Source organism: Eptesicus fuscus, chromosome 16 (genome assembly GCF_027574615.1).
Source record: "Eptesicus fuscus isolate TK198812 chromosome 16, DD_ASM_mEF_20220401, whole genome shotgun sequence".
Classification (NCBI taxonomy): Eukaryota; Metazoa; Chordata; class Mammalia; order Chiroptera; family Vespertilionidae; genus Eptesicus; species Eptesicus fuscus.
This window is the reverse complement of record NC_072488.1, coordinates 414,919-430,913: the sequence shown is the minus strand read 5'-3', so window position 1 is coordinate 430,913 and position 15,995 is coordinate 414,919. Positions and strand designations below refer to the sequence as shown.

Genomic DNA, 15,995 nt, shown 5'->3' with positions numbered 1-15,995 from the left:
TGTCATTGGTGTCGTTCTCAGGGAGAGCGGCTCCTATGTCCACTGCGTCCTAGGCACAGAGGGCCGCTGCCCTCAGGACGGGACGGCCTGCAGGAAGGGAGGGGTTGTGACTGCCCTTCTGCCCCTGCACGGCTACAGTCCCTGTGTCCCTGTGTGCACCCCCACACACACATACACAGCTACTGTCCCTGTGTGCACCCCACACACACATACACAGCTACTGTCCCTGTGTGCACCCCCCCATAGACACACACACACGCACACACACACGGCTGCTGTCCCTGTGTGCACCCCCCACACACATACACAGCTACTGTCCCTGTGTGCACCCCCACACACATACACGGCTGCTGTCCCTGTGTGCATCCCCCCCACACACATGGCCTCTGTCCCTGTATGCACCGCCCCATAGACACACACACACACACACACACACACACACACACGGCTGCTGTCCCTGTAGGACTTCTAGAAGGAAAGGCAGGGAACTGTTATGGATTCTCCATGATGGAAATGGACTGATAAGGTCACAGCTGTAAACGGAGAGGCTAGACAAGGAGGCAAATAGTGAGGGACAAGCACCCAGAGACTGTCGGTGCCTCAGTCCTGACGGGTGCGGGGTGGCTCGGGGCGTCCAGAGAGAGGGAACGACACTGCAGGACCCAGACTGTGACGGACGATTGGACAGAGGAACCAAGACAAGACGGTGAGGTTCGGACTGAAGGCCGATTGCTGAGAAACGCTGGGCCGATGCGGGAGGTTGCAGACTCTCCTCAAGGTGACAGCGTGGAGGGAGAGCTCTGCCCGTGACCCGGCACACGTGGGAGCGGATGTACCAAAGGCGGAGGGCCTGGAGGCGGGGCAGTAGCAGCAGGGAGGCGGACGGCCTGAGGCGCTGCGGGCCGTGCGGAAGGGAATGCCACGCGTGTGTTTCATGAACAGGAAGTGAGGGCATCCTCGGGAAGCAGCCAGAAACGGAACTCGCGCTTTAAAGGAGCGGTTGGTGTCAGACGCTGGCCCGCGCCCGCCTGTGGAGCAGTGGGGCTTCCTGAGTGTGCGGGGGCCGGGGCAGAATGAGGAGCCCGGAGTCGGGGGAGTGGGCAGAGCTGTGAGGACCTGGCTGGGGGTGGGAGCGATAGATTTTGGGGTCACCGTGGCCTCTGAACAGATTTAGAAGTGACATCCAGCGGTGCAGAGTGCCCAAGAGAAGGTGGGCGTGTGCACGCTGTTGGAGAAGGAGAGTGTGACAGTGCGTGTAGGTCAGCAGAGGTCAAGGGGGAGCGAGGGCCAGGTGAGAGCACAGCATGAGCCTGCGAGAAGAGGGGGGGGGGACAGCTGTGGGAGGGACGTGTGGCCGTCTCAGCGTGGGGCTCGGCCCAGTCTCAGGGCGGAGCTGCGCATCGCTGCGTCTTCCTGTCTTTCTCCCCCAGAATTTCTGTTTTCCCGTTTCAGTTGCTCCTGCCTCTCCTGGCACCGACTGCTCCTCCCCACGCAGCTCGGGCCTGGGTGGGGCGGGTCCCTTTCCCTGAGGCGGTGTCACTGCTGCCCTCCTCAGTGAGAAGGAAACGGAGCAGGCACACCACGGCTTTGCTCCTGTCTTATTTGCCTGGTTTTTCCTCACTCCCATCCTGTGAGGTTGGATAACTGAAACTGGACATCATAAACCGTGCAGCCATGAACTACACACCTGCTAACCCCTCCTCACTTCCCGGCCCTAATAATAATGCCATCCTTTCTCCTCATGAGTAGGGACAGAAATCCTGCATCCTAACATGTTTGCACTACATTAATTTCATGGAAACAGAAAAGGGTCATATTTTGGAGAAGAATTTGGTTACAGTCATTTTCTAAGCACTTTTCAAGGACGACTTGTGTGGAGTTCCTGAGCCTTCCTGACCTTTACCGGCCGATTTTCCTGTCCTGAGAGCAGGCCGGGTCCCAGTTGCCTAGGAGACAGTCGTCCGCCGGCAGGGAGGCGCAGGAAGCAGCGCGGTCTGCACACTGCATTTTGCCCGGAGCGGCTCTGGTTCCTCTGTCACTCGCTCCCCCCACTCCCTCCAGGCCCCCCACTGGGCAAAGGGTGTCAGTTCTGCCTCTGCAGTCTGCTGGTCAGGGTGCTAATGAGCCGTGAGGGACCAAAGGCTGAGCCTCCGGAGGGGAAAGGCAGGCCTGGTTAATTGACAGATGCTGTTGCTTCCTGAATAATGAAGGACTGGCTGCGGGAGGGCGGGGCTTGGGCTCTGACAGGTCAGAGAGGTCCCCCAGGGGACTGTGACCCCACTGTGCCCCCTGCCCTGTTCCTGCCGGAAGGAGAGCAGTTCACAGTGTGCAGGACGCAAGTCAGAGGGCTCCTGCTGTCCTAGGAGCCCAAGGGCAGCTCCTCCCTGGTCCCTGCTGGCCTGAGAGATCCGGGGTCAGAGCAAGGTCACGCACAGCCGCCAGGGTCTGAAGGAGCCACCCGAATGTGTGCGCTTCTGATAGGCTCAACCTGAGGAAGTGCACGTGTTTAAAAATACGTTTTAATAGATTTCAGAGAGGAAGAGAGGGAGAGAGAGGGAAACATCAATGATGGGAGAGAATCACTGATGGGCTGCCCCCTGCACGCCCCCTACTAGGGATCGAGCCTGCAATCTGGGCATGTGCCCTGACCGGGAACCAAACCGTGGCCTGCTGGTTCTTAGGCCAGCTCTCCATCACGGAACCACACCGGCTGGACAAGAAGGTGCGCATTTTATTGGGGAGAAAGACAGGGAAAATGGAAGTCATGAAATAAATCCTGAGTCCACGTGCAAAGTTTACATTTTACAAAGTAACTCACTTGCCCTCTCTTCAGGTTGGTAGCTTATATTGGTTCAAAAGTAAATGTTTTAAATTCAAGAGTTTTCTTTAAGTGTAAAATCATGTAAATTCTCATGGGAACCTGTCCTTATAGAAATAAACCCTGGACTTGAAGGGGTAAATGCACAAGTGGCACGTTAAGGTGGATTTTCTAATTAAATCACTAGAGACAGGCTCAGAAACCAAGGCTGCTGGGCCATCCTGACCTCACAGACGCAGGTCCTGCAGCTCTGGCCTCAGAGCCACTGACAGGTCACCTGGTGCTTCTAACAGTCACCAGTGGGAAATAGGCCTTCTTTTCAAAATGGCAGGCGGGCATGGAGAGGGCAGGTGGGGGTGGAGGGAGAGGCAGAGATGGAGGGACAGGCAGGGATGGAGGACAGGCAGGGATGGAGGGACAGGGAGGGGTGGAGGGACAGGCAGAGATGGAGGGACAGGCAGAGATGGAGGGACAGGCAGAGATGGAGGGACAGGCAGGGGTGGAGGGACAGGCAGGGGTGGAGGGACAGGCAGAGATGGAGGGACAGGCAGAGGTGGAGGGACAGGCAGGGGTGGAGGGACAGGCAGAGATGGAGGGACAGGCAGAGGTGGAGGGACAGGCAGGGGTGGAGGGACAGGCAGAGATGGAGGGACAGGCAGAGATGGAGGGACAGGCAGAGGTGGAGGGACAGGCAGAGGTGGAGGGACAGGCAGGGGTGGAGGGACAGGCAGGGGTGGAGGGACAGGCAGAGATGGAGGGACAGGCAGAGATGGAGGGACAGGCAGAGGTGGAGGGACAGGCAGGGGTGGAGGGACAGGCAGAGATGGAGGGACAGGCAGAGATGGAGGGACAGGGAGGGGCGGAGGGGCAGGCAGGGGTGGAGGGGCAGGCAGGGGTGGAGGGGCAGGCAGGGGTGGAGGAGGCAGGAATGGATGAGGTGGGGATGGAGGGACAGACAGGGGTGGAGGGGCAGGCAGACAGGAGGAGGAGCGCTTCCTAAAGGAATAAAAAGTGTGAGGATGCCCACAGGTGTCAAGTGACCTCTGACCTAACACTGAGGTGTAAACACCGGGGATGACACCCTCCCCGCAATGTTGACTCTGAAGTGGATGCGTTCTGCACCATCTGAACCTCCGGCAGTGTGCGCATCCTGAACCGTCTGTGCAGAAGCAGACTTTAGACCCGTTTCCATCCTTCGTTTATGGCCCCTTCGCTGGGAGAGAGAGAACCAGCACTCACGGGGGTGCTGCTGCCGACCTAGACGGGTTTATGTCACCTCATGACGTCCTCCTCGCAGGAAGGAGGCTGGTTCCCCAGAGCACAGCCTGGGCCAGAGCCTGACACTCAGCAGGCTGAGCGGTGGCATAAACGGGCCCGCTGTGGTGGGACCTGACACGAGCAAGAGGGGCGCTTTGGACTAGTGGGGAAGCATCATTTATCCAGCGTGATTGATGGCAGAACCCACTGTCCATCAGGGGAAATGAGGTTGTCCCCATAAAACAACGGGGTAACAGTGTTAAAGTGAAAAATAAAGCCGTTCTGACAGTGAGCTGTCGGCTGATGAGGCCAGTGTTTGAATGTCATACCCAGAGGGAAGAGCCAGCCTCACTGCCTTTGGTGGGGGTGGGGTTCCCTCCTGAGCCACGGCCGGGGCGGTACACGCAGGGGCGCGCACCAGGTGCCAGGCCTGTGTGTGAGCCAGGGGGCCGCTGAGACAGACGGGCTGTGTCCCACCCAGAGGTGCGAGCAGCCGGTGCCCTATTGAAGGCAGGGAGCCCTCTAGCAAACCCCTCAAGGTCTCTGCACATGTGTCCCTCTGCCTGGGACACCCCACCCCCATGATTCCCCACACACTTTTCAACCTGACACCTGCAGTGAAGCTTTTAAAGCCGCTCAGGGCTCAGCTCCGCCAGGAAGCCTCTGCCCACTCCCCCAGGTCACGGCGGCGGCCCTCCACGTTCCCACCCCCGCTGTGCCCTGCACAAGGTGTTAGGCGTGGCTGGCATTGCACCAGGCGTGGGAGTTCTGCGTGTAGACCAGCAGGTTAGAGCATTCAAGCTGCCGAGGTGCTGTTGGCATCCTGTGGTTCCACAGCGTGCCTGCGTCCAGGGCTCCAGGCCCCGCGTGGGCTCAGGAACCAAGGACAGGAGAAGCCACAGGCACTGCCTCGTGTACATTCTCCTTTCCTCAACTCCATCCTTCTCCCTGGCCTCGCTCTTCCCCGGACATAGACCTGGAGACTCGCCTCCTCTCGGTTCTCCTGCGCCCTCCGTGCTCGCGCCACGTGCATTTCTTTCTAAAATGTGCTTGTGAGGTGTTCCCACCCCCGACCTGCTCAGTAGATGACAGCAGCCTGGTGGGCTGCTGGGTCGACTGTGCCCCTCCCTCTGGCCCCAGCCCTCGCCCTGCCCCTCTGCTCCCGCAGCCCTCTTCTCAGCACTCATCTGTCCCCTCCCACCTCCTTAACCTGCCGCCGGCCTCACTCACTCACTCACTCATCCACGCTCTGTCCAGGGTGAGACCTAGGCTCAGGTGCGGCCTCCCTTCCTACTTCCTCCCACACCTCATCCTGGCCCCTCCTCTCCCGAAATGCTTATTGTATCAAATCTCAGTCTTCTATCAGAACACTTCCATCTCCCATGAAAGGCTATCGACAGCTTATGTGTTTATTACACCCATTTTTTATTGCCCGATGCCGTACTCCGCCGCAGTGGAGAAGGTGGCACCTTGTGGCAGCTCTGGCCCCTGGGCAGGGCAGGGAGGTCCCAGGCGGGGCTGAGCAGCTCTGCTCCTGTGGTCAGAGGACCTGTGTCTCCTCTTTGCGTTTCTCCTTGGCAGCCCGCTGGGTGCACTAGAATCCCCCCCCCCCCGCCCCGCCCCATGGGCAGTTTGCCGTGTATAGTTTCTCACACGCTGTGGAAATATCTGGTGCACAAAACCCTAGCACTTACCCGTCCCGCAGTGTGCTCCCTGTCTTAAAGATGACATGTGGAGGCAGGCCTGCACCACAACTTCCATCAGATGCGCGTGGATCTCCAGGAGGCGATACAGTGCCTTCATTACAGCGCTGTTGAGGGTCCTACAAGGCAGTGCATGAAACAAAGTGTGAGACGTACGGGTTGCCACGAGCAAAGGCCTGTGTCCCTGAAGAGCATCCTGACGATTTAGGTCAGTGTGCGTAGCAGCAGCACCGCAGGGGCTAGGGACAGTGGGTCACCAAGGCCCGTCACGGACAGACGACACCTGCAGTGAACATTCTTGGTACGAAGTTCATCTCGGAGTCACCAGATGTGTCCTCCTCCATCCTTTAAAGGCGAGGACGCAGGCTGGCTCGAGGCTCCTCACGGGCAGGGCCTCCGACTAAGCATCCCTGCAGGGTCAAGGCTGACCCGTATTTCTTACACCTTTGCATGGCCTGGTGCTTCCCCTGGAGAGGCTCCCTGCACGGAGGGACACTGTTCAAACACTGTCCCTGAAAGGCCAGGGCACAGCACACCCCTGCTGGCCTCGGCGTGTGGGAGAAGGACACTGACCGCCTGCTACTCTCTCCCCAGATGGAGGTGGACGCCGAGGAGAAGCGGCATCGCACGCGGTCCAAAGGGGTTCGAGGTACGTCCACGCTCCCTGACTCCCTGGAGGCCCCTCGGGTCACCTTCCTGCTGCAGAAGCTGTTGCTTGATGCATTGTGACCGCTGCCTGCCACCCCCTCTCAGGAATGTTCTGTGGAAGCGGGTGCTGTGGTACATGACGCATTGTTGTCTGTTCCCTCTCCCTGCAGTTCCCGTGGAACCAGCCATCCAGGAGCTGTTCAGGTCAGTGCTCTGTGGGTGAGTGTGTCCCCATAGCAGTGTGCGAAGCCCAGGCGTTTTCATGCCAGAGGGCAGGCCCACCTCCTGGGTCTCCTCACGGCCCGCTGTCCTGATGCAGTGGCCTCCCCTGAGACTCGCTGATGAAAAGCATCCCTAGCCCCCTCCAGGTTTGCGCTTCTCTGTCCATCTGCGTGGCCCTCCGTCTCTGTCCCGTCACTGACACTCTCGGTCTAACCGCCTGCGGCATGTGGCACTGTGTAATTAATTCTTTCCCGTTGCAGCTGTCCCACGCCCGGCTGTGATGGCAGCGGTCATGTTAGTGGCAAATATGCAAGACACAGAAGGTAAGGCCTGTGTTCTTGCATGTTGTACGTTCCACATGCCTTAGGGACCGGCCGCTGTGACAGTGGTGGCAGCTGGTGGGAGAGCAAGAGTGCTGTGCCTTCCCTCGGACACGAACCCGGTCATTGGTCTCTTGTCCAAGCTCTCAAAGCATGAGCCATTCTGACTATTTGAGGGACAAATTTTATGATCATACGTAAGGTGACACAGATTAAGACCAGTCTGAAGCTCCTTTGCCATGAGCATGGGACAGCGCTGACACCCTCCCCGTGTCACTGAGCAGGTCTCTCCTTCCCCTTCTGCCGGGAGCTGCACGACATAAATCACAGGCGGTAAGTCAGAGTGTGGCCTTCAGATCGTCCTGCAGCGCGTGGCTTCCATACTGAACCGTTTGTCCTCGGACACGAGCCCACCCAGTGCCCGGGCAGCTGAGGGGCGGTGCCGGGAGGGAACAGGGCTGGCTGCCCCGGGAGAGGGGGGGCTTGAAAGGGTTATGTTGTCCTCATCAGTCCTGGGACTCGGGTGTGTCAGAGAGGAGGGTCGGGGAGCATCTCAAGGTGGCTAGGTCATGGTTGCTAAGGACGCATCACAGCAGAATCCTGTCCGCACCCATGAGGCAGGGTGGTCGGGGAGGGCGGTCTCCAGCTCACGTTTCCGGAGGACATTCTTCTCTGGGACACTGCGGCAGCGCCCTTTCCCCTTCCCGTGGGGTTTCCGTTGTGATGAGTGAAGTGTGCACAGGCTGTAATCACTTTCAGCTGGTTTTCACAGATCGGGCTGCTGGACCCAGGTCACCCACCTGACAGACCATCAGAAACCAGGGCACAGGGCACAGCCCAGATGCCGAAGCTGGTGTGCCCTCGGCAGCAGGGCGGCCTCCCTCACTTCTACATTTATGTCCTTCCAGCTGAACACGAACTTAGGGTGAAATCGAGCAATTGTTTTGAATGTCCTCTAGTAAAATCAGGGGGAAATTACTCCCCAAATTCCCACATAGCATTTAAGGAGGCCGGGAGTTTTTAACGAGCACCGTGGTGGAGGGTTGTCAGACTTCCGTTATGCTTGCACCAAAAGAACAGCAAGGCCTCTTTTTAAGGAAATTTTGTGATTTAAAATATTAAAGTTTATTTATTATATTATTACTACTCTATGAAAGTAAATTATTGAACTGTGTGATTTAAATAGTTAAAGAATTTGTGCTATGTATGCAGGAGTATTTATATAAATCTAATCTAAAAGTCTTAGAAAAACCACCTGTATTTTCACTAGGAAACAGGTTAGCAAGTCATGAGTGAAATCTCATTTTCCCCTCATCATCTCTTGATTAGTCACTAGTTAAACTTTATCATACTACTAACAAAATGATTAAATAACAAGTTTTAATTAAGTGTCAGCTAGATATTTCATAATCACCGTTTTACAGGAAAAATCATGACGTTTCCTAAGAATTGTGTGAGACACTCATGTCCCTACCAAGGTGCCCTCCGTCAGCTGCCGATGTGTCCCCGGGCATGTGCGCACCTGCCTCCGAGACCCTTTCCTGAAGGAGGCCTAGCTTGGGGCTGGGCGTGATTTGAGGGTGGCTTGAGACAGATGCTGACGTGGGCACAGAGCACCCAGAGCCACGCAGGAGGAGTGAGGCAGATTGGATTGTGGGAGGGTTCACAGAAACATCCACATTGGGGGATGTGTCAACATTTATTAATTTTTTTATGTTATGATTTTTACCATGAGCCGTGTTGTTTGTAATTGTTAGAATTCCTACTTTTTAATGGGAATAGTTAATTAGGGATGTAAGGTGGGGGAGGGTGGAGAGCTGCTCCCAGTGCAGACACAGGTGCGCCCCCCCCACCCACTTATTTAAGTCGTGGGCTCCTTTCCCCCAGTGTTAACATGAGGGAGGTGCAGACCTTGTCATGTGAGACTAATCACCTCTCAGAACTTAGTCACCGATGCGTTTCCTTCTGGGGAACCTCCTTGAGGCGTCCAGCGAGGCTTCCTGCTCTTATTGTCTGATGTCTACCTGTTACCAGAATGTGTCGCTGAGGACGACGTTTGGTTTCCTAACCTGGAAAGGTGCCCCTTCTTAGGCAAGATGCATCAGCATCCTTGGACCGTTGCCCAACCCATTGTGGGAGTTCAGTTGTACCTGGCTGCGTTTCGTTCTGGCTGTAAAATCCTTCCTTCCGTGAAAGGTCCTCTTCCCACAGTCATGAGGCACATGAACACCTGCACCCCCACAGGCGTGACCTTGACCTCTGCTGCGATGCGGGCAGCGGCCTCTCCAGATGGCCCAGAAGGCAGCCTCGTGGGCTCTGCTGAGATCACCCACAGCTTTGGTCTTTCAAAGATAAGTTTTTGAATGAATGTATTTCTGTTAGGGCTACAATTTTATTTTATTCCTATATCACATTAGTTCATAATCCAGGAAAAAGGTATTATTTTCGTATGTTGAAGTTTTTATTTACGTGAACATGCAAAAAATAATTTGAGGCAGGTATGTGGAATTAACAATATGAAAAAGCAAAACAATTTTTAAGGAAATTGGATACCAGGTGATAACATATCTACCAGTTCTCTTTCTCTGTTTCACTTTATTGGATTTATTGGGTCAGTGTTGGTTAATAAGATTATGTAAGTTTCTGGTGTACAGCTCTATCACCCATCATCTGTATATCGCATGGTGTGCTCACCACCCGGAATCAGTTCCCATTCCATCACCATATATTTAACCCCGACCTTTCTTCCTCTCGTAAGGACATATCTAAGGAAATCAAACGTTCATCGCAGGCTCAGGGCACACTCTTGCTTGTAGGACACCCTGGTGGCCCTTGACGGCTGGTCGCTGCATCGCTGTACTGTGGCCTCCGTGGCAGCTGCTGGCATTCACGGCTCACTCACTCCCTCGTCTTCAGTTGAGGCCGGTGGGGCTGTGGGCTTGTAAGAAACGGGCCTCTGCCTCCAGACAGCCCTGTGAAAGGGAACATATCTTGGGGAAGGGGATCTAAAATGTCAGATCCTGGTTAAAAAAGGGAGGATTGGAATTAAGGTTCTAATACTTATTTTCTGGATGTTCTTGCCTACTTAAAAAATTGTGTCCTTGAACAAGAGGTAATCTATCATGAATGTTTGTGTTAATAGTTCATGGCTAGTTTGAGGTAGCTGATAAACACACATAACTGTGCAGTTAAAAGTGAGAGAGAGCCCAGCCAGTGTGGCTCAGTGGTTGAGCGTCAACCCATGAACCAGGAGGTTGCGGTATGATTCCCAATCAGGGCACATGCTGGGTTGCGGGCTCAGTCCCCAGTGGGGGATCAATGATTCTCTCATTATTGATGTTCCTATCTCTCTCTCCCTCTCTGAAATCAATAAAAATATATATTTTTTAAAAAGTTAAAGAGAGGAAGTAGGAAGAACATGAGGGAAATTTAAACAGTTTTACTGGAAACTCAGACTGTATCAGGGGTTTTCATGTAGCACAGCATTTAGTTCCGAGTCCCTTGGCAGCCAAGGCAGAAATGAGAAAGATGAGGGCCGGGAGGCGGGGACGGGAGGGGGGAGGGAGGTTCCCACACAGAGGCGAGCGCACCCTGCTCCTCAGAGAGACTTCCTCTGGCCGGAGGATGAGTGTGTGTGAATCCCAGCCACTGGCCAGCAGGGACCCCAGCCCCGCCAACACTTTGGTGCCCTGAAGTAGGAAGTCAGCTCAGTCCTCCCATGCAGCTAACCCACATGCCAGACACTTATCTCCAGAAACATCCCTGTGTCTCCCACAGGCATCTCCTTGTTTCTCCCTGCGCCTCTATCATCCGCGCATGTGCATGGCAGAACCGGCAGTTGGCACTCGGCCGGAAGTCTCTCCTCCCTGGAGCCAGGCCCCTCGGACCTCCTCTCCACCTGACACCCCTGCTGAGGTCTGAGGTCGTGTGGCTTTTCCTTCATCCGCCTGCCCGCGGGCGCTGCAGCCACCATGTGCCTCAGGGATGCAGTCCCCTCAGAGCTTCCTCTGCAGAAACACACCAACTCTCGGTCCTTCTCAGTGAGTTTGGTTGGTAGAGGCTCACATTCGGGAAGCAAGCTTCCCGGACCCCTTCACTCCTGCCTGGGCCCCCGTCCCCAGTGTGCGAGCAGACTGGCTAGCGAGCACTTAGGACACTTGTGGCTGAAAAACAAGCCGGTTCCCATGTGCCCACAGCCCTTGTCTGGGTGGGTGGGGCAGAAGGTGAGGGAAGGCTTGGAAGCACCTACTGGGAATCTGGGACGTTGCTGGCCTACTCTCCTCCTGACAACAGTGTTGGCAGGAGGCTCCAGGCACAGTGTGAACGTGGAGATCCGCCTGAAGCGCTGCCCAGACTGAGCACAGCCCAGACACCAGCGCCTGTGCTGAGGGGCGTCACCAGAGGGCCCTGAGGCCTGGCATTTTCTGGTGACAGCCCCAAACCAAAGCCTGACTCTGTGGAAGGAGGGAGGCATGGTGAAAAGAAGCCACACGTCACTCTTTATCTGCCATTGTTTTAGTTCAGTTCAAGTACCTGGTAAAGACACTTCGCTATGGATCCAGAGTTTGTAGGAAGTGGTGCTGCGATGCCAGCCAGCATGCGGAAGGTCAGAGTGTTTCTGCCCAGGCTGCTTGACTGAGACTGAAATTCTGGTGCCTTAGACTCACAGTGCCTAGTTCCTCCCCACGGGGAAGGAAGGAAGTGCAACCTGACCCTGAGAAAGGGGACTATCTGTGGAAACTAAACTTGTCACCAAAGTAACAGCTTATTCTTCTTTTTTATTGGACAGTCTTTTATTTATTTATATTTTACTAGTAGCCCTGTGCACGAGTCTGTGTGCCAGTAGCTCTCCAGTAGCTCGCTGCCACCCTCCAGTAGCTCTCCACCTGCTGCCCCGCCCTCCTATAGCTCCCCCTTTCCCCCTCATAGCTTGCTGCCCTGCCCCCTCCTGTAGCTCTCCGCTACCCACTTGTAGCTCGCTGCCCCACCCTCCTGCTGATCCGTGATCCGGTCGTTAAGCAGTCGGTCGTTAACGCTTCACGGTGTAACAACCATTTGCATATTACATCTTTATTATATAGGATTTTTATTGATTTTGAGAGAGAGGAAGGGAGAGGGGGAGAAAGAAACATTGACCAGTTGTCCCCTGCCAGGGATTGAATCCACAACCTGGGCATGTGCCTGACCAGGAATCAAACCAGCAGCCTTTCGGTGCACAGGACGATGCTCACCCAACTGAGCCACACCGGCCAGAGAAGCTTATTGTTCTTAGGTTTTAATTTTCCTAATAAAATTAGAAACTGGAATAATCAAAATGTATTAATATCTATTATAGGTTACTATTAAACAATGGAGAGGAATTTGCATTTCAGCAGTCCTTATAATAATTACTCACATACTGGAATATTTGAAATTAACTGGACTTACTTCTCTCCGAATAGTGACTTTTGTACAAGCCTAGGAGAGAAGGACAGACAGGCCCCAACATGGCCTTGTTCTTCACATCTGTTTGGGACCTTCTGGATTTATTTCTGAAATTCAGTAGATTTCACTTACATTTACTCTTCATTGCGATTTTTTAACTTGTTTGTGTGTTGAGAATAGAGTCCTGATGAAATATTTGACCCAAAATTTATCTTTAGAGTGTGGCACACTGGACAAGCCCCCGGAAACTGGGTGATGGGCATTGCTATTATTTTAAATCCTCCCAGTTAAAGAAATTCAGAGCCAAATCAATTGATCATGAAACTTTAAAATAAAAAGCTCCAAATGGTAGCTTCCTTTTTGATTAGAAAAGTATTGGATTCTCTGGCTTATTGTGCATATTCCTTATTCAGATTTTCCCATTTCCTATACCTTCGCACCCACCAGCGTGATTGCCGTGGCGGCCGCCGCGGGTGAATAATTGCCTGTCTTCACAGGACCTGCTCCGGAGCGGAGGCGGAGGACCTGCTTCCTGATGTGGGCACGCCTCATCGGGATTCTGCCAGCGGCCGGGGCTGTATTATTCATGCCTGACAGGGAGCGCTCACTGAGAGCCTTGGCACAGAGCCAGGCACTGGCGGGGGGAGGGGAGCATTGCAACAGCAACTGAGGGGGCATCTGGAACCCAGAAAGGGGGAGAGGCTGAGAGGAAGACGGAGAAACCAGAACCCCAGTGTTTCCCACTTGCCAGTCCCATTGGTAGAAATTTCATTTGCATTGAAATAAAATGTCCTGAAAATAATTGCATTTTTTCTAATCACGCTTGAAAGTTTAACACAATTTTCCACATTTAATTGCAGAGCTGATTTTAATTAGTAAGGCTCTGCATGTGAAAAATGAAGATTCACTTGTGTGCACGAAACACAGCACAGTGTCTGCCGACGCTCTAATTAATGTATGGCGGCCGTACAGCAGGGCGCGCTGTGGGATGTTTATGGAAAATTCTGTGCACGCAGCCACCAGCCAGTCTATCTGTGCTGCACTTCGTGAATCCAAAAGAATACCCTTCATTCTTTACGAGACAACATTGTGCATGCCATCCCCCATCCATACACTTTACAGCACGCCGTCCTTTTGCTGTTTGTCATTGGTGCTATAAATCAGAAGGTGGGTGCACATATTTTAACATTAATTTGATAGTTGGCACAGTTGCACATAGAGCACCAATTTCGAGATCTGGGGACTTATTTGTAGGAAGTGGGGAATTAAAGCAAGTGGGGTTCCCGGACGTGTCATTATTCTGATGCCTTGTTCTTCATCATGTGTGCAGACACGCCACACTCGGGCCCAGGCTTTTTGGATTGCAGTGGCAGGTAACCTTTATTGTCACAATAAATCCTCTGTTTAAAGAAGAGGTTCCTGGCCGTCACCTGAAGAAAACAGTTGCCTGCTGCTGGTCTACAGTATGTCTGCACATGGACATGTCTCTGGACATTTTTATTTCTTCAAAATACGTTCCTATTGACTTCAGAGAGGGAGAGAGAGATAGAAACATCAATGATGAGAGAGAATCATTGATTGGCTGCCTCCTGCATGCCCCCTAGTGGGGATTGAGCCCATAACCCGAGCATGCGCCCTGACTAGGAATTGAAAATTGTGTTAAACTTTCAAGAGTAATCTCCTGGTTCATAGGCTGACGCTCAACCATTAAGCCATGCCAGCCAGGCTGTCTGGGCACTTCAGAATAGAGTGTGACCGAGTCAAGGCATTTAAAACTGCAAAACAAAACATAGAATGTATTTAAGGAAATATTTTTAACGTTTGATAAAATTAAATATATTTTTCAAATAAGGCCACATTGAAAGAGAAGGAACATAGGTATTTCAGATAGCTAATGTGTAAAAATGCCTTTTAAATATCCAGAGAATGCCCAGCACTAGTTGATGTACGTACAGCTATTGTCTGGGGTTTCACCCACCAGGAAAACGCGCAGTGCATTTGTGACTTGTGCCATCTACGCTGGGATTATGGCAGGAACACGGCAGCCACTGCTCAGGTCTGATGTGTGGGGAGAGGGGTCCTGAGGCAGCCGTGAGGGGCCAGAGGAGTGGGTCCCCCTGGGTGAGGCACCCGCAGCCGCTGGCCCTGACCGAGCCACCCTCCCTCGAGTGTGGGTCTCTGCTGGTCTGGTTCTTACTCCCATGGACGGGAAGGCAGGCCCTGGGTCAGTGGCTGCTGGGCGGGTCTGTGGGCTCCGTCCTCTGAGGATCATGGGGAGGGTGGACGGGACTGGAAGTGCGAGCCTGCCACACCACCCGGAGTCTGTTCAGGCATGCGCCCCGGCAGCTACAGTCAGGACCTGCATGGTGACCAGCGCTGCAGGCCAGTCCTTCGCTCCGCGTCGCAGGGCGTGCACCTGGTCCTTATCCCACACACTCACGCTGAGAAGAAGAGTGGTCACATGGTCCTGGGAAAGCAGATCCTCTGGCCTGTCCCAAAGAGGACATGGTGCTGCCAAATCAGACCCCGCACGGGAGGAGACCCCAACTCCGCTCTTCTTGCTGTTAGTAGAGTTGGAAAGGAAACACTGTCGTCACGTTTTCATCTGAAAAAGTTTCCGTGTAAATTAGATGTTTCCAGCTGTGACCAATGAAACCTGCCTCAGGCGGGATGAAATGACTTAGCGTGGTCTCCGAGAACGGGCACCGAGGGGCGGGGGCGGGGCCTCCGCACCAGGGTTCTGCTCGGCCACAGGCCCCCGTCTTGCAGTCCCCTGGCTCCATGTGCTCCCTCTTCCTGGCAAAGACTGGCCTGGCTGCTGCCCCCCAACATCAAGAGGAGGCGTAGGGAGCCTTCTGACCCTCTCAGAGGAGCGAGGAGCTTTGAGAAGCCACCGACGCTGTCCTTGGAGCTCCTGCACTCCCGCCAGGCCCTCGAGGTTGCAGAGCCACCTGACCCGCGGACATGATCATCCTGGGCTCGAGCCCAAGCCTGGAGCTGGAGGCTGGTCAGCTTCCCCAATGTCACCTAGAACTTTCTAGAAAGGCGAATTCTGGGCCCAGCCAAGACCTGCTGAATGAGAAGGTGCGGGCGGAGCCTGGCAGCCTGTTCACACGAGATTTATGAAACCGACAAGGACATGCTTAGGAGCACTGCAGGGCTCTGTCTGGGGAAAGGAGGGGCAGCTGGTGTGGCGGGGTCAGTGCTGGGCCCACATTGGGATCCCCAGAGCCATCGTGGGCGCAGGTCACACACAGGTGAGGTCCAGAGGCTCTGGGCTGCTCAGTCACCGCCAGGCCCTGCCCAGTGTGTGTTCTGAGCCTGAACAGAGCCCACGGCCAGGAGCACACAGGTAACAAAGGGCAGAGCAGCTCCACTAAAGGAAACCCGGACGTTGGCATCCCTCACCCGAGAGGACTGCCTGGCCTCAGATGGTCATTAAGATGAACACAAGTTTCCTCCTGTTAAGGGAAGCATGGAGCTCACCTGTCTAATTCAGTGCTTTTAAAAGACCCACCCCCTGTAGCGTAGTAGCCACTCTGGTCTGTGAACACCACCTCATACTGCATCTGACACTGCCAGAGACGAGCTCCGTGTGCAAGG

General features: G+C 54.3%; 1 protein-coding gene across 1 annotated transcript in view; it reads left to right on the top strand.

The window, feature by feature from the left end:
* Positions 1–15,995, top strand: part of MYT1L (myelin transcription factor 1 like) — a 258,267-nt gene that overhangs the window by 159,991 nt on the left and 82,281 nt on the right. Inside the window, exons 6-8 of the mRNA XM_054728327.1 lie at positions 6,373–6,427; positions 6,597–6,630; positions 6,909–6,971. Coding sequence (XP_054584302.1) covers positions 6,373–6,427; positions 6,597–6,630; positions 6,909–6,971 — 152 coding nt within the window. The remainder of the gene's footprint in view (positions 1–6,372; positions 6,428–6,596; positions 6,631–6,908; positions 6,972–15,995) is intronic.